Source organism: Salvelinus fontinalis, chromosome 13, assembly GCF_029448725.1.
Source record: "Salvelinus fontinalis isolate EN_2023a chromosome 13, ASM2944872v1, whole genome shotgun sequence".
Lineage (NCBI taxonomy): Eukaryota > Metazoa > Chordata > Actinopteri > Salmoniformes > Salmonidae > Salvelinus > Salvelinus fontinalis.
The window spans coordinates 43,105,511-43,127,850 of NC_074677.1; the positions used below are offsets into that span (position 1 = coordinate 43,105,511).

Consider the following 22,340-nt stretch of genomic DNA (forward strand, 5'->3'; position numbering starts at 1 on the left):
CCACTGGGCACGCCACGTAATTTCAAAGTGGATCATATTTGACAGCAGAGTTCAAATGGGAATACAATGTCAGATGTTTAGTTTATTTATACAACCGATTCATGTGCTATCACTGTGCTTGGTCAGAACCAAATGACCTGGATTGGAGTTGAGGTTACATTAAAAGTACATGGTGCAAGTGATCAATGCTGTTCGAGATTCTGCACAGAGTATTACAACAATTGTGAACATCTCCACAGACCTGCAACGACCTACAGTATGCATGCTATCTTGAACATGCAAGCTTTATATGATTACATGAGAAGAAATGCATAGTTAGACAGTATGGCTATGTGGCTATGGATGTGTTCATCATTTTAAGGTTGAATGTTACATTAGTTTGAAAGAGATGTATCTTCTGCTTGGATAGTTCCATCTGTGCTACTGACTTAGTCTGGCTGTAATTCCACTTTGTCTACACATTAATCATTTATATGTTGACTTCATGTCTCCATCTCAACCAAAAATCGAAGTTAAATAATACGACTAAATCAAATCAAACTTAAAATGCACTTCAAATAAAGTTTGATTTGATTTAGTCCCATTCTTTAACTTATATTTTTGGTTGAGATGGATTTGTGTATGTTTACCATGAAGACCATGTGTTTTAAATTTTACCCCCAAAACAAGAGTTTACATTGATGACTTTTTCAAATTCGAATGTATTTTTCACATAGATTCCATGTCACAAAACGTTGACAAATGACATTGAGTCAACCAGTTTGTGCCCAGTGGGAAGCTTTTTCATTTATCGTTGGCAACAAGCCTGAGGACGACTGTGAGAACCAAAGATATTTTAGAGAGGGGAAGAGGGGGAGTCAACAGATGTGTAAATGTTTTTATTTGGAATAAATATCTTGATGTCAAATACAATTTTTAAAAAATGCCAGCGTAGACAAAACCCCCCCGAAAAACATGAAAAAGTATTTACAATACTTATTTTGCGCAAAGCCGAATGGATGTATACATAGTATACAAGACAGCCCATGCAGGACATGACATTGCACTCTTTTGCTGTACAAAGTGCAAAAGATAAATGACAAATCAAATATTCCAAGTAATACAGGAACCATCTTTTAGATGGACAATGTGGTCACTCTGAAGAACCAAAACAAAAAGCATATAATGGATTACAGGGGGTTTCATTAACTGTGTACAAAGAACAGCTCGCCTTCAGGGCTCCGGCTGTGGACAGGATGGAACAGAGAGCTCGAACAGAACACACATTCTGTAACAGTCTCAGAAAGATCAGGACATTCTTCTATACCACTTAGATCCTTTCATTTCAATTATAACAACTTGGCTAGCACAACTGAGCCAAACACGTTGACAGGATTTCAGAAGCTGTGCCACTGGCTCAACAATTGGAATGATAGGGGCAACAATGAACACACAATCAAACCCAATGATAAAGATGCTTACACACGTGCTTTGTCCTCGTACTAGTTCAAACACTGCATCGATACGAGCACACTACTTAGAAGAATGCATGCCCGACACCCACTGCTTAATTCATTTGTGGTCTGCTAGTGCAGTTATTGGAACACACTGTCTGTCCATGTGCATGTGTGGAGGGGACGGTGGGGAAAGGGAGAATGAACGGGAGAAGGTATCTGCAAGTTAGCATTTCGTTGGACGGTGTACACTCGAGTGTACAAAACATCATGAACACCTGCTCTTTTCATGACATAGACTGGCCAGGTGAATCTAGGTGAAAGCTATGATCCCTTATTGATTGCACTTGTTAAATCCACTTGAATCCGTGTAGAGGGAGGGAGAATCAAACAGGCAACAGGCTGAGTCAACATCGGTCTCTGCTAAACGTAGCTGAACTACGTGGTAACGGCCGGTGAAGTCAGGGGCTGGGGCGCAGCCTAACTTAGTGTGGGGCTGGGCGCAGCCTAAGTTAGAGGATGATGACATCGCTGAAAGCTCTCTCTCGCTAACGCACTAGTGCGGTGGTGACAGAGTGCAGACTACTACAGAGGCGTCGGTAGCGAGTTTCCTTTTTCCTGTCCCAGTTCGCTTCTTGGGACTAACTACACTACCGTATGGGGCTTTTTCTAAAGCAGCCAATAGTACGATTTTTGCAACAGTTTCCGTTACAGAAGTTCTGCTGTCTGTCAAAGTTCTGTAGAGAGTTAATGTCTTATGCTGCATCCAAAGTACAGGTTTATTTCTGCTCTTCTGTGTTGTTTGCAAGAGGAGCACAAGGGAAACAGATATGATATTCCCATTGCACTACCCCTTTTTGTCATTGCTAAAAAAAAAATGTGTAGGCGTATTTTCATGTCGTGGAGGAGCAGAACACAATAGGAAAACAATTATTTTCATGGATCACTGAACAGATATCCTATCATCACATTCTATGCTTACCAAATTAATTCCTAATAAGAACATGTTAATTCTATAACCAGGTGTGGAATAATTACCATGATACTGTATCTACTGGTAATATCCGGTGCAATAATACTCAGTACAATACTCTGTATAGTACAACCATTTCTCTTGATTCTTATTCTACCTCTGGACGTAAAGGATACAATAAGTATTTTTGCAGTATAAACTCGTCTCATGCAGTACAAGGGCATTAGGATCTTGGTCCAGTTAGCAGATGGTTTTTCCATACTGTATGTTTTCTTTATATTTTCCTACAAAAGTCTGGCTTTTCAGGAAAAGTAGGTGAGAAAGCTGTGTGGACAGTTGGCTCGCCAGCGAATTAGAGTTCTGCTATGTCCCACAGAACCTGAACTTTGCAACACCAGAGAGGGACAAGATGGTGCCTTGGTTCCAGATTCATCAGGTCAACTGGATGGATTGCTGGCATATGGACATTCTAGAATACAATCTAGAATACGTTGGGATTGGAACAACAAAAAAACAACAGCACCAACTCTTTCTGTAATATTGGCTCTTCAAAAGTGTTACCGGTAACCAACTAACCAATGACCTCAAGCTTACAGCACATTTCCCGCTCAGCCTCTCTGTCTTTCCAACAATATTGGGTCCTTCATCTCCTTCACATTTGTCCCATTTCGCAGGCAGATGCCAGATACACCAGAAACAAAGTTCAGGATCATTATTGGGATTGTTTATTCTTGTTCGTTTTGTCTAATCTTTGTCAAATGCATTTCTGAAAAACACTGTAGACTGTAGACTAGGAGGGAACAAAAGGAGGGTTCATGGTGTGTTAACAGGGCTTTAGGTGACAGAAGTCCAGTTCCTGTGGCTTGCGTTTCCCCGCAATGCAGTGGTCCCGGGGCAGCTGCAGCCCCATCTGTGTGGTACAGCGCAGCGGCCGCCTCTTGAAGCCTTTCCCGCAACTCCTGGAGCAGGGCGACCACTCCCCAATCTCCCACACAGGACAAGGGTCCCCACACACTCTGGTGGCCGAGGGCCTCACGATGGAGTCACAGTTCAGCCCTGGCTCGCCGTCCTGCCCCAGGCACTGCACCAGCCTCCCTTGCACCCCTCTCCCACAAGTCACCGAACACTTGTCCCACATTCCCGCGGACCACTTACCTGGAATGGGTCCCTCAATACTGTATGAGGACTTCTTCAGGAGATCCCCTCCTTCTCCTCCCTTCTGCCCCCCGCCCACGTCCTCCGCTAGAACACTATTATGTGACCTCGCCCGTTCCTCCTTCTTCTTGTCTTTGCTCTCGCGGGCCAGGTAGAAGGAGTAGCGGATGCGGGGAGGGGTCATTTGACCGACAGACAGGACCTCCACAGTGAGGGCCTCGCGGAGCGGCTTCACAGCCAGCAAGGTCTCTGCCAGGCCGGCCGTACCGCTGTACCTCAGCAGGCTACCCTTCACGATGATGTCCCTCTCCACGGCAGAAACCACGTAGTTCCCGTTAAGCAGGTACTGGCCCTGGCTGTTCTTCACCGCCAGGTAGTTGTCGTCACTCACCAGGCCCTTGTAGCCGCGCTGCCGTACGTCTATGTTGGATGCCCCCACCGGAAGCATAACCACAAAGTTGTAACCGTGTCTTTGGGGAAAAATAGAATACATTCATAAATCTGTAAAACCACTGTTATTAAACAGGTACAGGAATGTTAACAAAACCATTCCTTTTACATGGAATCCATCCGATCCATTCCTGTTATAGGAATTTGTGTCACTTGTAAACAAGGACGACTTCCATGCATTACAAGATGGTTCTCTAAGCACCTATGAGAAATTGCATAAATGGCCCTAGAACTCACATGGGTTTGGTGAAGAGTCCCGACACCTTCTTGCAGCTTTTGTTGTCACCTCCACAGATGCCACACTTGTCAAACTTCTTGTTGGAGCCCAGCTTGCCATCACAACCGGCCTTGATACACTTCCCCTGGACACAGACGGCTGAGGAGTCTGGAGAACATGGGGTCCCATCCACCACCTGGGATACAGAGAGAGATATACTTTATTACTCAACAAATGTTATGCAACATCAATAGCGGCAGGTAGCCTAGTGGTTAGAGCGTTGGACTAGTAACCGAAAGGTTGCAAGATCAAATCCCTGAGCTGACAAGGTAAAAATCTGTCGTTCTTCCCCAGTTAACCCACTGTTCCTAGGCCGTCATGTTTAATAAGAATTTGTGCTTAACTGACTTGCCTAGTTAAAGAAAGAAAAAATAAATAAAATTCAGTTCTGAGATTAGTGTACATGACATACACAAACTATACATGTAAAATATCACACCTGAGTGGTATTTGATCGAAGCAGGTTTGAGGAGTTAGCGAGGTAACTTTGGTCAACTCAGGATAACTGGTCATACGAAAGTGGAAAACCTTTTAGCCGGATAAATTTCTATGCCAACGAATTCTTCAGAACTAACCTGCACCGAGCAGGCTAACTCCCGGAAAACTCAAACTTACCCTGAGTGAAATGACTGAGCCGCGAGTTGAGGATCAACGCAATCAGATTCCGTCCCTGTTGCAAAGATTGCGTCATCATCTCCTTCATTTGAGGAAGACGACTGATTAAATACTGCATTATTCAAATGTTTTTTGTGTGTTAAAAAAAACAGTAATGTTAAAATATCACATTACACATTTCGTAAGAACACAATTAATTTAAAACGTCACCGCGACGTAACCCTTTTGTATGAAATAAAGAAATAAAAAATATCGATAGGAGTGGGGGGAAAAATATGTTTGTGTGTTGATAAATAAGCACACCAAAGTACACAAAAGACGGCATTAACAATAAGTAATAAAAAATAAAAAGCCTATTTCACACCATCAAAAAATCATTTTGATTTCGGCACAAATGAAAATGTGGCTCTAATTCGCACATGGATTGATATTTCAGCGTTATCTCAATGAAGAGTTTGTTGTTCGACTAGCCAGGTGCAACATGCAAGTGCAGTTAAACACCTGCTAGAGTTAGCGGCAGGCGGACGAGCAATATCCACTGTCATAGTATGGATGAAGCCCGAGCTGGAAAGTGACGCGAAATGAAGCTGGTTAGCTTTAGCAAACCCTAAGTAGATGTAGCTTGTTTTGTGGGATACCCCTCTGTGATCGTTTTAGACACGCTTAGACTGAGCAAAATATGTAGTTTACAGACAGCCTTATAGTTGGTTCTCACACCCTGAACATGACCCTACTAACGCATGATCTGCCTGTCTGGAGTGGAAGCAGTCGACCAGGTCAGTATGCTCAGCAGTCTGTGTCGGCAGAGTTGGGGCCATGGTGAAATATGTAGCTGATAACTCAACATGGTGTCTGTGAGTACTGCCTCAACTGAACTCAACTGTCTTTTTCCCATGACCCGGTCAAAACTGGGACCTAATTGAAGTCCCAATTTTTTAACCCTCCTGATGTGTTCCGATCGAATTGGACCGATTTACACGTTTTCTCTCTGAAAAATATAGTTAATTTAATCTTGTTGTCATAAGGTTCCATGACTTTGTCCACACAGGGCATCTGAACACACAAAATACATTTTGATGATTTTCATAAAACTTTGGGTGTTTTATTTAACTTTTGTACACCTGTGGTGTTCCCGCTCAAAAATGACCGATCATTATAAATGAATGGGTGAGACTACAATTAGTGTATAAAATTGAGTTCAGGCAGATACCCATTCATCAGATGGACACACTTCCTCTCCCAGACCCCCACATGCATGTGTGTTTGAGCACACACACACACACACACGCCTTCTTGGCTTCCATGGCAACCCCAACGGGAACTTTTCCCCAATATAATCTTTCCCCCACGGGAACCACACCTGTTGGCATTCTCACAAACATTCGCAACATTGTTTCAATAATATATAGAACTTTTCTCGTAGCTCTGGTATCGAAAGCCTTTTTGAGGCCTTGCTCACAATTCATTTTGTGGCAGCACAATGACCAAACAATATATTGTATGTGAGGCTCTTGATCATATCACTGACACTGGTGAGGAGGAGAGAGTCCTTGTTAAACTTTGACACAAAGTGATCTGTGATAAATAGCACAATATGTTTCATCTGAGTATTTGTTATAGTCAAAATAACCCATACATTATGCTTGTTTTACTCAAAAACAAGTTGTATGAGCTCAGGTCAATGAGACCTACAGGCCATAAACAGAAAATAGAAGTTCAAAACCTGTAATGTTCACAAGAACATAAGTTGATAAAATGATCTAACACAACATTAGGTGATAATATATGTATTATTATGGATTTATATCCAGCTATAATGGGGCGGTCATTTTGGACCGGGAACACAGAATGAATTAACATGAAACTAACATAACAGGAGGGTTAAATAAACATACTTGTTCTCAGAAACTCTGTTCCAGTATTGACCAGTAAGAGCTCTTACCCCTTCATGTCTCTCCGCATATCTGCCCCTGCTCTGAAAGCCTGATAGTGTGACGGCAATGTGAAGTGGAGTTTGTGGACTGTGGAACCCGCAACTCCATGCCGTGACTGGGGCTCCTGCTCTGTCTCACTCCACACCACTCTATCTGAACAAGATAAGCCATGTCTCCATGCCCTCCTTCTCTCTCTACATTCCCTCCTCATTCCTTTCTTTTTCGACGCTGCTCTCTTAGGTCAGTTCATCTGCATGTACGTGTGTGTGTTGGGGGGTTGTGCAGCGAGGTGCTGTCTGTGGCTCCAGGAATACGTCACATCATCTCATAATGCTTGACTGCCTGCCATTGTTCTTTTCATGTCTTTACTACTGATACTGTACTGTAACATCTGAAATACCAGTCAAAACATTATGCTTCAGTAATTCCGGACAAAAACACATCTCAGGTGGTCTGGACATGTTTAGTAGAGGTCTTCACGGATATACCCTAGCCCGATTACCCGAGATCCGACACGATATTCGAACAGGTCAGATATTCTGTAGTTGACCTTTGGATCCCGGGTTGGCTCCCGCTCGGTCGCCACAGATTTCGGATCTGTCTGACAATATGTGAAATACCGACCAGATCCAAAACTGGATTTGAAGACTAAAATATCCTGATGAAAAGAAATATTCCCCATAAATCTCATTTGCTACACATGGCAGTTGGTTCAGTCAAAAGCATGAATCCCTCTCCTCTGCCGGTCTGCCTCTTTCTCTGACTGGCTTGATCTCTCGCCGTAGCGGACATGCTACATTGTTTTAACTGGGCCCTACCAAGGGGGAAGTGTTCAGATAGCATATGTTATGATGTTTCCACGGGAGATATGAGATCAGCAATATGTCGCTATTTCACACCAAGGCCTATCGAGAAGGAGAGTGTCGGAAAGATTTTTCAAACACACTGAGGAACTACTGCTTACATTTACACACAGACCAGGCACTTTCATGCGTGCTCAAGCAAAAATGACCTGGCCCTGTCGGTGTCGGATGGGAATTTAATGGATCCAATTCCATTCGGATCTCAATTTCGGGATCCGAGAAGACCTCTAACGTGCAGTGGTTAACAATGCTGCGTCTAGCACACGTGTACCATGTCTTCAAGGTTTCAAATGTGCCCGTTGCTAACCATAGGTTTGAGGATATAGAATATAATAAAACAAAATAGAATAGGAAGGTGGCTGCTAACTAACCTTGGGTGCAAGGACATAGAAGTATCCGGTGCCGTTGGCCCTGCAAATGAGCTTGCACTTGTCCTTGGGGGAGACCCCGGAGTACTTGGGGACCCAGACCACAGAGGGGGTAAGACGGTTGGTGTTGAGGCTGAACCCGTTAAACGCCTCACACTGCTCCTCGCGGTAGCTTTTCCCTAAGATCAGGGAGAGAGAGGTCAGAGGTGAGGAACAACCATACAGTCATGTTGACTAATGTGTGCTGTCCCAGTAAAATGAAATGTAATCAAGTAATAGAGTAAAGTAGTGGTAGGTTTTGAGAGATGACCTGGCAGGGATCAACCTCTCTTGGAGCGCGGTACAACATGTCGCCATGGTCCGGATGAAGTGGAGTGAGCTCATTGACCTTACAATATGTCCCAAAGGGAATGGAGAGGATTAAGTAATTAAATACAGGTCTTGGGCCGACTCTTACCTGTGTCAGAGCAGGGGTTCAGGCTACAGGAGCGGTACTTGACCCGGACCCCTTGGCAGTATTTGCCCCCGTTGGAGGGCACTGGGTTGTTACACTCCCTCTTGGCCAGTTGGACACCCCCGCCACACGTACGGGAGCAGGAGCCAAACAAACCCCACCTCCCCCACCGCCCGTCCACCTGGGGTGAGGTTATAACAGGTTATTATACGTCTATAACAGTTATTAAAGTGTTATTGCATGGTTCTTATAAGAGATATGACAACATGGCCTATGTCAGTGGCCAATGCTCCAAGAAAAAAAAGGTATAAAAGGCCTAAATAAGTATGTTTGACAACATGGGGCTTGCGTCATTCATACCACAGTGGTAGGGGAGTCACATCTCTACTGACATGACATATCTCACACTGGTGTGAGAATTGCTTGAAAGCTTGAAGTGTATGAAGTGTGTTGACGAGTGTTGGACGAGTGTGTGTGTGCGTGCGTGCGTGCCTGCCTGCCTGCCCACCTGCATGTGCGTGCATGCGCATATCTCAAAGCCTTACCTTAGTCTTGTGTATATCCATCTTATCCATGCAGACGCCCCTCATACACAACTTTCCATCCCCACAGGCGGTGCCATCAGCCCAGGGGAAGTGACGTGTCTGACACACCAGCTGGCCCCGGGACATCCCTGTACACCAGAGGCGACCACAGGGCGGCTGCATGAAGGGACAAGGCTTAGAGCCATCTCCGAAGGCCAGCTCACACTGCCGGTCCAGGCTGTAGGAGGATCCAGGGAGGACTTCAGGCAGGGCCAGAGGCTTCAGGGGCTGATCCAGCAGACACTCACCTAGTGAACAGAGAGAGAGAGAGAAATACAGGCCATGGGTTACCCAGCTACACCAACAGGTTTTTTACTCCAACTCTTAGTAAGGCTGAGCTTACTGTATTTCAAGTGCCTTCAATTCAAGTGTTTAACTGCTCTGTCTTTTTGCATCCTTTCTCTTTTTAAAATTGTTCTGTAGTGAAAGACTTTGCATGTGAGGATTAGGATTTTCAAACGTTTGTGTGAGTGGGTACGTGTGGATCTCTGCGTGTGTGCACGTGTGTGCAGATTAAACAAGTGCACAGCCTCTCAGCCAGTCACCCAGTTTGTGACCCTGTGACGTCGACCCCTTTGAAGACGGCGCTTCAGAAACTGCTGATGGTTCATTACACTTAGCTGTTAAAGACCAACCCCAACCAAAAACACACACACACACACACACACACACACACACACACACACACACACACACACACACACACACACACACACACACACACACACACACACACACACACAGGAGGTGGTACGTCTACCTCCTAAAACATACACACACAATCTCTTGACTCGGCCAAGTCTAGTTTAACCCATTAGTGTGCTGTTCCATAGGCGTCTGCCTAGTGTCTGCCTAATGTCTGCCTCTGCCCTGCTGAGTAGAGTAACGATCACACACACACACACACACATGTGCACGCACAGACATATACAGAGACACACACACACACACACAAACAGATACATGATAATTAATTGACCTAAGGCTAGGGTTGCAAAGGGTCGGAATCTTTCCGGTGAAATAGTAGCTTACAGCAAAGTGTATTTAAATCATTTCTAACTTGTTAACAATTTCTGCTAGTTAATTTTTGCTACCATGTGGGTTTTAGCTTGCTTGAGCCTGCTAACTGAGGAGTGTGTTAATTCACCTGTTTCCATACATTTCATTTTAAAACATTTATCTTACAAATCAGTTGTTTAATCTAACTGCTGAACTATTTATCTATACATGTAATTGTATTTGTTGTTTTTTTTACTCATTTTTTTCTAATCTTTACAGGAAAATCCACAGACACTATCTGATGTGTGGAGACATTTCACTGCAGCTAATGTAGAAGGAAAAGCTGTGTACATTTGCAAATACTGTGCCAAATCATATGTGAAGAATGCAACAAAGATGCAGAATCATCTGGTGAAGTGCATAAAGTTCCCTCAGCGCTCACAACAAGCAACCTCTGACAAAAGTCCCTCTACTTCTATTCGAGGTGAAAATTATGAATCAGACACCTTATCGATAGCAACAGCTCATGGTCCTCCTGGAATCAGACGTTTTTTTGACTAAATGGAGGAATGTAGTCAGAGAAATGCTGATGAATGTCTTGCTTGAGCTGTGTATGCAACTGGTTCACCTCTGATACTCACAGGCAATGTGTATTGGAATAGATTTCTGAATGTTCTTCGCCCAGCATACACCCCTCCAGCCAGACATGCTTTATCTACTCATTTGCTGACTTCAACAGAATTCAAGTGAAGGTCAAGCAAATCATAGAGAAAGCAAACTGTATTGCAATCATCTCTGATGGGTGGTCGAATGTTCGTGGGCAAGGAATAATTAACTACATCATCTCCACCCCTCAACCAGTATTCTACAAGAGCACAGACACAAGGTACAACAGACACACCGGTCTCTACATAGCAGATGAGCTGAAGGCAGTCATCAATGACCTTGGACCACAGAAGGTATTTGCACTGGTGACAGACAATGCTGCGAACATGAAGGCTGCTTGGTCTAAAGAGGAGGAGTCCTACCCTCACATCATACCTATTTGCTGTGCTGCTCATGTATTGAATCTGCTCCTCAAGGTCATCATGGCACTGAAAACAATGGATACACTCTACAAGAGAACCAAGGAAATAATTAGGTATATGTGAAGGGTCATCAAATTATAGCATCAATCTACCTCACCAAGCAAAGTGGAAGTATAAGAGCACCACATTAAAGCTTCCCAGCAACACCCATTGGGGTGGTGTTGGCATCATGTTTGACAGTCTCCTGGAGGGGAAGGATTCTCTCCAAGAAATGGCCATATCACAGTCTGTCGATATGGACAGCCCCATCAAGAGGATCCTCCTGGATGATGTATTTTGGGAGAGAGTGGTAAGCAGCCTGAAACTCCTGAAACCTATAGCAGTAGCCATTGCACGGATTGAGGGAGACAATGCCATCCTGTCTGATGTTCAGACTCTGCTTGCAGATCCGTGCTGCCCTGCCCACTTCACTGTTGCTCCAAGCAGAGGACACTGCTGTTCTGAAATACATCAAAAAGCGTGAAGACTTCTGCCTGAATCCCATACACGCCACAGCGTACATGTTGGACCCCAAGTATGCTGGCTAAAGCATCCTCTGGTGCAGAGATCAACAAGGCCTATGGTGTCATCACTACCGTGACTCGCCACCTTGGCCTGGATAAGGGCAAGGTTCTTGGCAGTCTGGCGAAGTACACTTCCAAGCAAGGGCTTTGGGATGGAGATGCAATATGGCAATTGTTCCAACATATCTCATCAGCCACCTGGTGGAAGGGACTTTGTGGATCTGAGGATCTTTCCCTTGTTGCCTCCATAATCCTCCAAATCCCACCAACATCAGCCACCTCAGAGCGCAACTGGTCCTTGTTTGGGAACACACACCAAAGCATGCAACAGGCTGACCAATACAAGGGTTGAAAAATGGGTGGTCATCCAGGAAAATTTTGGGCTTTTTGAGCCTGACAATGAGCCATCCTCAACACAGTTGGAAAGTGACAGTGAAGATGCGGCCTCAGAGTCTGACGTTCAAGAGGGGGACATTAAAGAGGTCCAGGGAGAAGACATGGAAGCCTGAGAGGAAGACAACCAAAGTTTTTGTTTCTAGACCATCATTTTACAGATGTATGTTGAAAACATTTTTGGGAAATGCGATGGATCATTGGGGATCATTCAATTTTCCCTTTCTTGAACGTGAAGAGTCAACTAATTTAATTAAAGTTAAATTCGTAAATAGTTTTTTTAAATTTCTATTGGAAGGATTTATAATTTGTAATTATGTCTACTTATGATAAGGTAAAAGGTTTATGTTTCTGTCTCCATGTGATATGGTAAATATATCCAATGCAAAAAACATCTACATTTAAATGGTATTAATATGAATGTGCATATATTTCCATTAATTCCCATATATTCCTGTTAATTCCCACGGAAACTTTCCACCTCTGAATATTCCGCAAAATGTGCACACCTGAGTGACAAAAGCCCTGCAGACTGGAGTTAAGATAAGAAGAAGAAGCACAGAGCATAGGGCCTAGCTGTTTCTAGGAAAAGTCTAATAATAATTAGGGTTTGATAGGCCTGTGTTACACAACATCAAAAGGCCAGACTGAATTGGAAGCGTTGGACAGTCTGTGACTTAGCACTCAGTGAGACACTCCTAACTCAATACACTCAAATCTAATTTTATTTGTCACATGCTTCGTAAACAAAAGGGGCATACTAACAGTGAAAGGCTTACTACTTACAGGACCATCCCAACAATGCAGAGAGAAAGATTTTTAAATAACATAAAACTATACAGTACCATTCAAAAGTTTGGACACACCTACTCATTCAAGGCTTTTTCTTTATTTTTACTATTTTCTACATTGTAGAATAATAGTGAAGACATCAAAACTATGCAATCATGTAATATGGAATCATGTAGTAACCAAAAAAGTGTTAAACAAAGGCACTAGCCTTTCTTGATAATTCCTGCAATACATCCTGTTCAAAATTTTGGTGAAGGTTTTAAACCAGTTTGCAAGTTTTGTTGTTTTGTTTTGTTTCATTCTCTTCAGCCATTTTCTTTTGCCAAATGATGTTCCAAATGCAATGTTGTGTTTGCTGTGATATATTATGCTGCTTGTATTTTCCCTTTAGCAATAACATGACTTATGATATTACATTACCTTAAGTTTAGAAACTTTTTTGACGGTTTGGTGTGGTGTGACTATTAACCTATTAAATGCTACTGCAGGCCTATGATATGAAGGCAGTGTGCACTGGCACTCCAACTGTCTATGACAGTAGAACTTGAGGAAGAACATTTTAGGCCTACCAAAGATTCTCCTATAATCTAACATACAATGCTTATCTTAGTTAAAAAAAGATTAGGATAAAACATTTACAAATTAGCCTCCTATGTCTATATCTGTATAGCAGTAGCCAATCTGAGAAGGATAAATAAATGCATGTCGGTGTCGTAGCATGCCACTGGCATATCTGTGTCTCTCTCTCTGGGGCTAGGCCTAAGCATCTCTTCCTTTTATATTTAAATATTAATATCATACAGTGGATGCATAAGCCTATAGGCCTATGTGCATGAAATTCCCTGATGCATTTAGTGCTCAAATCTGCAAAAATCACTCCTGTCTCCCAATGGCACGTTTTGTTAGCTAATCCAAGTTTATCATTTTAAAAGGCTAATTAATCATTAGAAAACCTTTCTGCAATTATGTTAGCACAGCTGAAAACTGTTGTTCTGATTAAAGAAGCAATAAAATGGGCCTTCTTTAGACTAGATGAGTATCTGGAGCATCAGCATGTGTGGGTTCGATTACAGGCTCCATATGGCCAGAAACTCGTCAGTCTATTCTTGTTCTGAGAAATGAAGGCTATTTCATTCGAGAAATTGCCAAGAAACTGTAGATCTCGTACAACGCTGTGTACTACTTCCATCACAGAACAGCGCAAACTGGCTCTAACCAGAATAGAAAGAGGAGTGGGAGGCCTCGGTGCACAACTGAGCAAGATCAACTTTCAAAATTTCTAAAGGATATTTTCACATCTGTTACTTTGACAATGGTATTTTCATGCTAATTGCCTTATGAAACGAACATTCACGCGTCGCCTACTGTCTTGTGCACATTGTTGCGCTTATAATGTGAAGACACAGACTAATAGTGCAGCAACATTTTCTGATCTGTTGCATCAGACTCATTGATTTTTGTATGTTTTTTATGTAGCCTAGGCCCAGTGTTGTGTTCGAGACCACCTAAAGCGAGACAAATTCAAGACCAAGACCGGAGCAAATCGAGTCTGAGTCAAGACCAACACCGGAGGGAGGTCGAGACCGAGTTGACATCGAGACCGGGAGAGGGACAAGCCGGTTCGAGACCAATTCAATAGCGAGAACAGAAAAAAGCGTGTCCCATTCAAGACCATGATTGTAATTCTTTGTCCAGTATTTCTGCATATTTCAGAAGAACATATGGATTCTATAGAGACATTCAGAATGGTAAACAAATGCATGCTGAGGGCAATTATTACTAACCCAAACACAGCGGGGAACAATGAGGACCTTCTACGCCTTCAGAGGGCTAAGGATTTATAATATAATAAAAACAACAATAATTACAATTATATTATTATTTTCAATCATGTTCTGATTTAATCTCTTCAGTTCAGATTTAATCTCTGGCAAGATAAATCTACCTAGCTAATTCAGCCATTAGCTAGGCCATGAGAAGCTGGATAGAAGGCAGATGCCATTCAACTGTATTCGGGCAAAATTTGGGAGTGACATCGGAATAAACTAATCACATTTTGAACTGTAATGGGTGGGACCGTTTTTACCAATAATACGTATGGAAACTTCTGCCTTATCAAAGGCCAACAGATCACTGTGCAATAGCGAGCAGTAGTTTTCCCAGGGTCTAGCTAGCTATCTTTTGTTGTTGGCTAGTTTGCAGCGGCTGCAACAGGTGTTATCGAAGAGGATGTTGTTGCTAATTTGTTAGCTTCTCCCTTTTCAAGAATAACTTTTAACAAGAAGTTAACCTTTAACTGCAGTGGGCTAAATCAGGGTCACTCAGAGTGATTCTTAGTAGTCTTTAAAAAAAATACATTTAAAAAAAGTATACACCTCACACATGGTTATGGACTTTTAAAAAAAAGACACCTGCACCATGTCAGATATAGAACTAAAATGTATCCAAATTGTTGTTCGCATCCCAATATTACACTTTATTTACATCACAGAACACTGAAATATAACAAACGTGTTTGACATAGAAACACTTGATATTCGTTTATTTTTATAATAATTACAAAATTAGAAAAAATATGAATATCATTCCACCTATGAGGCCAAAGAAGGCGCTTTTGGTCATTGACTGCAGGGAAGGGTTGTTTCAAATGATCATCATCTGGTGAGTGGAACTGTGATGTTTTAGTTTTTTTGCTCAATCTGATTGGTTGCGCCTGGCAAGGCCCCAGTGGTTGAGCCTGTGTCCAACCAGGCCCACTCAGGCCTATGCCCCTGATACAAACAGCACATAATGACTGAAATCACAAATAGCCGACTAACCAAGACTTCAGACTAACATTTTTCAAAACCTGGTTTGCATACCCATTGTTGCCTTAGTTAGCATTTATTGGTAGATATCATAAGTTGAAACGTCTTTCCTACCTACCAGCTATGGATGACATTCTGTGAGCTGCTCCATACCAAAACCAGTTACCAGCGCTCTTGCTGCCTGCCTGCAGATGATATTCTGCTGAAACTAGGCTATGTGAGCGGCGTGCATGTGAATATATTTCACGTGTTTTGCAATTGTGTAGGCTACTTTGTGCAGGATTTCACTATTGTACTACATACTTGATATTGTATACCTCCACTACACTACTTTGTTACACATAACTGGGGATTAAGAGGTGAGTAAATGCAATGCCCACTGAAAGAAAAGTGGGTACACGGCATACACCTGCATTTAAAAACTGGATGGTTCGAGCCCTGACAGCCTTGGTATATCAGACCGTATACCACGGGTATGACAAAAACATGTATTTTTACTGCTCTAATTACATTGGTAACCAGTTTATAATAGTAATAAGGCACCTTGGGGGTTTGTGATATATGGCCACAATACCACGGCTAAGGGCTGTTGAGTCGTGGTATATTGGCAATATACCGCACCCCCTCGTGTCTTATTGCTTATATATCCCCCACTACACCACTGGCTTAAATAGCCCCCGCTATACATAAAAAAAAAAAATCTTCTTCACCTGGGGATCATCTGTTTTACAAAAAGTGCACTCTCCTACGTACATGAGTGCGCTGGTATTACCGTTGCTGTCTCTTCAGCATCACCAACCTGTCACACAATGAATGCCTAGGTCCAATAGGTTCGCCACTGCGCAAACATGTCTATAATAGATATAAAGACTGCAGGTATTAAGGTTTCACGAAAGGAGTGTATATGTTTGGCCTGGTGAAGCGGTTGTATGCGCTTATTAAATGGAAGCTGATCATTATGAGTTTTTTACTCCGCTGGTCTCGGCTGACTGAGTACAAATGTCTCTGGCGAGGCAAGACCGAGACACTAAAAATGTGGTCTCAAGACCGGTCACGGTCTCCAGTACTACAACATTGCCTAGACCTACTGATTGTATGAATTTGGGTTCTATTGTCTAACATGTGTCCCAGTGTCTGCTGGGGTCTTTGGCAACTTTTAGGACCTTTCTTCACCGCCTGGTATAGAGGTCCTTGAAGGTCCACTACAGCCCCGTCGATGCGGATGGGGGGCGTGATCGGCCCTCCGTTTCCTGTAGTCCACGATCAGCTCTTTATTCTTGCTGACCTTTTAATTTTTTTTATTTAACCTTTATTTAACTAGGCAAGGAGAGGACAGGTTCTCCTGACACCACACTTCCAGGTCACTGACCTCCTCCTTATAGGCTGTCTCATCATCTTCGGTGATCAGGGCTACCACCGTTGTGTCGTCATCATCAGTAGACTTAATGATGGTGTTGAAGTCATGCATGGCCATGCAGTCATGGGTGAACAGGGAGTACAGGTGGTGACTAAGCACGCACCCCTGAGGAGCCCATGTGTTGAGGGTTAGCGTGGCGGTTTTGCTGTTGCCTACCCTCATCACCTGCGGGCGCCCTGTCAGGAAGTCCAGGATCAAGTTGCAGAGGGAGGTGTTCAGTCCCAGGGTCCTGAGCTTAGTGATGAGCTTGGAGGGCACCATGGTGTTTTAGTCTATAAACAACATTCGCACATAGGTGTTCCTCTTGTCCAGGTGGGAGAAGGCAGCAATAGAGATTGAATCATCTGTGAATCTGTTGGGGCGGTGTGCAAAGTGGGTCCAGGGTGGTGTTGATGTGAGCCATGCATTTCATGGCTACAGATGTGAGTGCTACAGGGCGATAGTCAATTAGACAGGTTACCTTGGCGTTCTTGGGCACTGGGAATATGGTGGTCTGCATGAAATATGTAGGTATTACAGACTTGGTCAGGGAGAGGTTGAAAATGTCAGTGAAGACACTTGCCAGCTAGTCAGCCCATGCTCTGAGTACGCATCCTGGTAATCCGGCTTTGTGAATGTTAATCTGTTTAAAGGAATTACTCAGTCCTCTGAAACAGCTGGTGCTCTCATGCATGGTTCAGTGTTGCTTGTCTTGAAGCTAGCATAGAAGGCATTTAGCTCATCTGGTAGGCTCGTGTCACGGGGCAGTTCGCAGCTGGTTTTCCCTTTGTAATCCGTGATAGTTTTCAATCCCTGCCAAATCCGACGTGCGTCAGTAGGATTCGATCTTAGTCCTGTATTGATGCTTTTCCTGTTTGATGGCTCGTCAAAGGTTGAAGAGGGATTTCTTATAAGTGTCTGGATAATGTCCCACTCCTTGAAAGCGGCAGCTCTAGCCTTTATCTCAGTGCGGTCGCACACAAATCCATGGCATGCCTGTAATCCATGGTTTCTGGTTGGGATATGTACGTACGGTGGGGACGACGTCATTGATGCACCTATTAATGAAGCCGGTGACTGATGTGGTAAACTCCTCAATGTTATTGGATGAATACCGGAATATATTCCAGTCTGTGCTAGCGAAACTGTACTGCTGTGTATCATCCGCGTCATCGGACCACTTCCGTATTGATTCTTCCTGTTTGAGTTTTTTGCTTGTAAGCAGGAATCAGGGAGGGCGAGGGAGAGCCTTGTACACGTTTCTGTGTGTCGAGTAAAGGTGATCTAGAATTTTGTGGCCTCTAGTTGCACAGGTGACATGCTGGTAAAAATTTGGTAACCGGATTTCAGTTTCCTTGCATTAAAATCACCGGCCACGAGAAGCGCCACTTCTGGATGTACATTTTCTTGTTAGAATATGGCCCTATACAGGTTGTTGAGTGCAGTCTTACAGAGCATTTTTCCTTCTATTCTATTTTAACCTATGTGGGAAGCATTGAGGACTACACCTATCTGCCCAAACCACTGTGGTGGTTCTTCGTATAACAGCCCCTATAATTTGGGACAGATGGTCAGGATAGCAGGACTTGAAATAACAGTTTGTCACTGATCTGGGTCCAGACCTTGTGGTTTGCCCTGCTTGGCACACGCCACATATTCAAGAGAGTGGGATTAGGATGTCTGCAGAGAGAGTTCTCTCTCTCTCTCTCTCATTGTCTGTAATGTAACATTGTGTGAGTGCCTCCAACGTTACAATGAGTGTAGCCTGTCTGGTCTGTGCACACGTCCCATTTAGAGTTCATCCGATACATAATTTGTCTTTATGACGGAGACAACTATAGCTGTTGTTACCCCATCAGGTCATATTCATGGCTGAGAGGTTATTATATTCTTGGACTATTTGAAGACTCATAATCCTTATGTTGAGCAATATAAATGTCTAAAACACATTTCCCTTTCAGGGACAATAACTACCGTCTTATCTATTTGATCTTATCGGGCGGAATTGAGAAAAACCAAGAGACAAATGTCTGCTTTGCGAAGTAAGTCAGCCTGCTCCTTGACAACCGCAGGCTTCCTAGCCCCTTAGTTGCTGACCCAGTGGCAACAGATAACAGGCTAGACTGTGTGACTCTGTTTGTGGCAGGGACACAACAGGAACAAAACAGCCTCTGTGATTATGTGCTCAGCAGCACGTTAGGATGGGCATGTGTTCTCTTAATGTGATCAGCCATCAGCAGTCCTGGTGCCAACACAACACAAGATGTTTGTACCGTGTGTTGTCAACCAATGAGTGTGTTATAAGGGGGGCCTGAAGCGCCACAGTGCGAATGAGTTCAGCTGAGTCTCACTCACACCTCTTTATCAAACACTCGCCCTCATTCCTTCCTCTTGTTCTACACAACAAGGGTCAGGGGTTAGGGGTCAGATGACTCACCATTTCCACTGTCCAGGCAGTTTACCAACCTTGTAGGGTTTTCCCACATATTACGCAAGATAAACGGGTTAAGGGTTTGCCCACTTATTGCACAAGGGTTTGCCCACTTATTTTACAGGCAGCACTCAAGGGTTACCCACATATCTCTTTACCACTACCACACCTTAGTAAAGGGTCAAGTATGTGCTGTGCGTACATGCCTATGTGTGTGCGCCAGGGGTTAGAGGTTCTGCTGACTCACCATGTCCGCTGTCCAGGAAGTCAGTGATGATGGCTGCGCTGCAGGGGGACCAGGGGCTGGTCCTGTTGATCTGGATCAGGGTAGGGGACATCATGTGGTTGTCCCTCAGCTTCCCAAACGTCTCCTCACACGCCTTCACATTGTCATGCGGCATGTTGAACACGTGGCCTGTAGCAGGAAGAGGAAGAAGGGAGACATTACTGTCAACTGTCTCATTCGTCTTTGTTGCTCAATAAATGACTTGGGCAGCATCGGTCATATGCCTTGCCGTCAACTGGCTTGTTGTTTCTGTCAGTCACTAAACACTGGAAATGTACACAATTATTTTATGGTTGCTCAGGTATTGTGAAAGGAGGGTGATACCTTCAACAGTTTCGTCTTTGTTTGACAGTTTTTACAGCTTTACATTCACATAAAAACACAATAAGAATCTGCATGGATATCGGTCTTCCTTTATATCAGCTCTGTTCAAACTAAAAAGTGGAAATCTAGGTCATTTTTAGTAACTATTCTTGTCACACTGACAAAACAGCAACGTTGGGTTCTCAATGACGGTGCCAGGGGGGGGGGGGGGGGGGGGGGGGTGGAGAGGACAGCAGGTTTGGGTGAACGGGTTCACCCCATTGAGTCGATTTAGTCAATTCAGGAAGTAAACTGAACATTCAATTCCGACCCCTGGAGGACGGACTAAGGACCCCTGGAGGACGGACTAAGGTGATGTAACAGAGCACTCACCAAGCTCGTGAGCAGTGGTGAAGGCGGAGGGCAGACCGTCATCTTCTATCACGGAGCAGCTTCTCTTGGGGTCACACATGGTGCCCACGTCAGCCATGCCCAGGGTGTCACAGGTGGAGGCTCCACACAGGTCCTGGACAGGAGATAACACACACACCACACACTGGTCAGACAAACACACTAATATCTCCCATTACACATGGCAATAACATTTCTATTGCTGGTCTGAGATTTAACTAGGATATTCACTTGCTGTCAAGCTAATTTGACCCTCTTACTTGTCGTGCTTTTAATACCTTGAAAGAGGACAACACAGTAGTATGTTCTATATATAGTGATTACACTGTGTGTCATCAAATCAAATTGTATTTGTCACATACACATGGTTAGCAGATGTTAATGAGAGTAATATCATTATGCTGTGACAAACCATTCTAATACGTCTGCTTTGGTTTGCCATGCATTCTCCCAATAGGCATTGCTTGCCACACATTCAATCTACCTGTACTTGAGTTCATGTAAATGCCTCCAATTGTTCTGCCAAGTAGCAAATTTTCCAATTGACCTATATTTCTGCACCACACTGTTTTAAACACAATGGATGTTAGTAAGGACCCATTGGGACCTCATTATCACAGGCCTCACTGACAACCAGGCAGTATCTAAACAACCCACGGAGCAATGCCTTTCTGTCCATTTTGTATTATTCTGTAAGCAAATCTGTGAAACTCAATTTAGTATGATACAGTATGTTACGTTATGTCGGGTTACATTACGAATGGAGTAGCGGTCGTACAATATCATACAAATTAGAGGACGTACAGTATCATACATTTACCTGGTCGGACAGTAGCATACGAATTGGATGACGGAAGTTATCACACGTCTGGGCGGACATATAGAATTATACGTCTTTCTCTGAGACCAGGTTGATTGTTGCGTGTAACAACAAAGTAGAATTACGGGAAGAATTTACGTTGGCGGTTTGGGGAACTAACAACAACGGTTAGGAAACATTACGTGAAAGGTTTGGGGAACTAAAACAACAACGGTAAGGTGAATTTAAGTTGTAGTTTAGGTGAATTGGGTAAAGTTTAGAATAAAGGTTAGGGGAAGGATTAGCTAAAATGACACAGTTGTTCCCGACGTGACTCAAACACACAACCTTAAAATTGCTAGACGGTCGCGGATTACGCCCGACCAATCTCCCTACTTTTGTTTCAGTCTAAAGTAACTAGACCATTAGTAGGTGTCATACGTCTTGGAGGAGCTCTGAAATACATTAAGTATGTTTCGTATTGCTCTGATGCCAGGCTGTGCACACTAGAGTAGAATCTTCCACAAACACACAGTAAAAACCCATCAATCCCCAAGCTCCTCTCAGCTTTGATCTGGTATTTAAAAGTATATCCAAACTGAAGCCTTAAAGTACTGTGACAAAATATTTGCAGTATATACCACAATTGTTAGACAATGAAAATCCAATCCAGATGTGTGTGTGTGTGTGTGTGTGTGTGTGTGTGTGTGTGTGTGTGTGTGTGTGTGTGTGTGTGTGTGTGTGTGTGTGTGTGTGTGTGTGTGTGTGTGTGTGTGTGTGTGTGTGTGTGTGTGTGTGTGTGTGTGTGTGTGTGTGTGTGTTTTAACTCAATATCAAATAATAAAGTACCTGGGATTCTTTTCAATTAAAAGGGTCAAAAAGAGTAATTTCTCAAGCAATCATTTTTTCTACGACTGTCTGGGAGTGGTCTGAGTGGGGAGGGAAAAACTGAGAACTAGCTGTCTTTTCAAACAGCTCTTACACTAAAAGGCCATTATCATCATATTCACAATTTCATATTATTCC

At 43.4% G+C, this 22,340-nt stretch overlaps 1 protein-coding gene across 1 annotated transcript in view; it reads right to left on the bottom strand.

The window, feature by feature from the left end:
- Nucleotides 1-863: 863 nt before the first annotated feature.
- adamts15a (ADAM metallopeptidase with thrombospondin type 1 motif, 15a) overlaps nt 864-22,340 on the bottom strand; it is a 28,453-nt gene continuing 6,976 nt past the window's right edge. The window contains exons 2-8 of the mRNA XM_055942937.1: nt 20,498-20,630; nt 19,763-19,930; nt 9,068-9,354; nt 8,526-8,703; nt 8,072-8,247; nt 4,249-4,424; nt 864-4,031 (exon numbers count right to left, since the gene is read on the bottom strand). Of these exons, the coding sequence (XP_055798912.1) occupies nt 3,230-4,031; nt 4,249-4,424; nt 8,072-8,247; nt 8,526-8,703; nt 9,068-9,354; nt 19,763-19,930; nt 20,498-20,630 (1,920 nt within the window). The 3' untranslated portion in view covers nt 864-3,229. The remainder of the gene's footprint in view (nt 4,032-4,248; nt 4,425-8,071; nt 8,248-8,525; nt 8,704-9,067; nt 9,355-19,762; nt 19,931-20,497; nt 20,631-22,340) is intronic.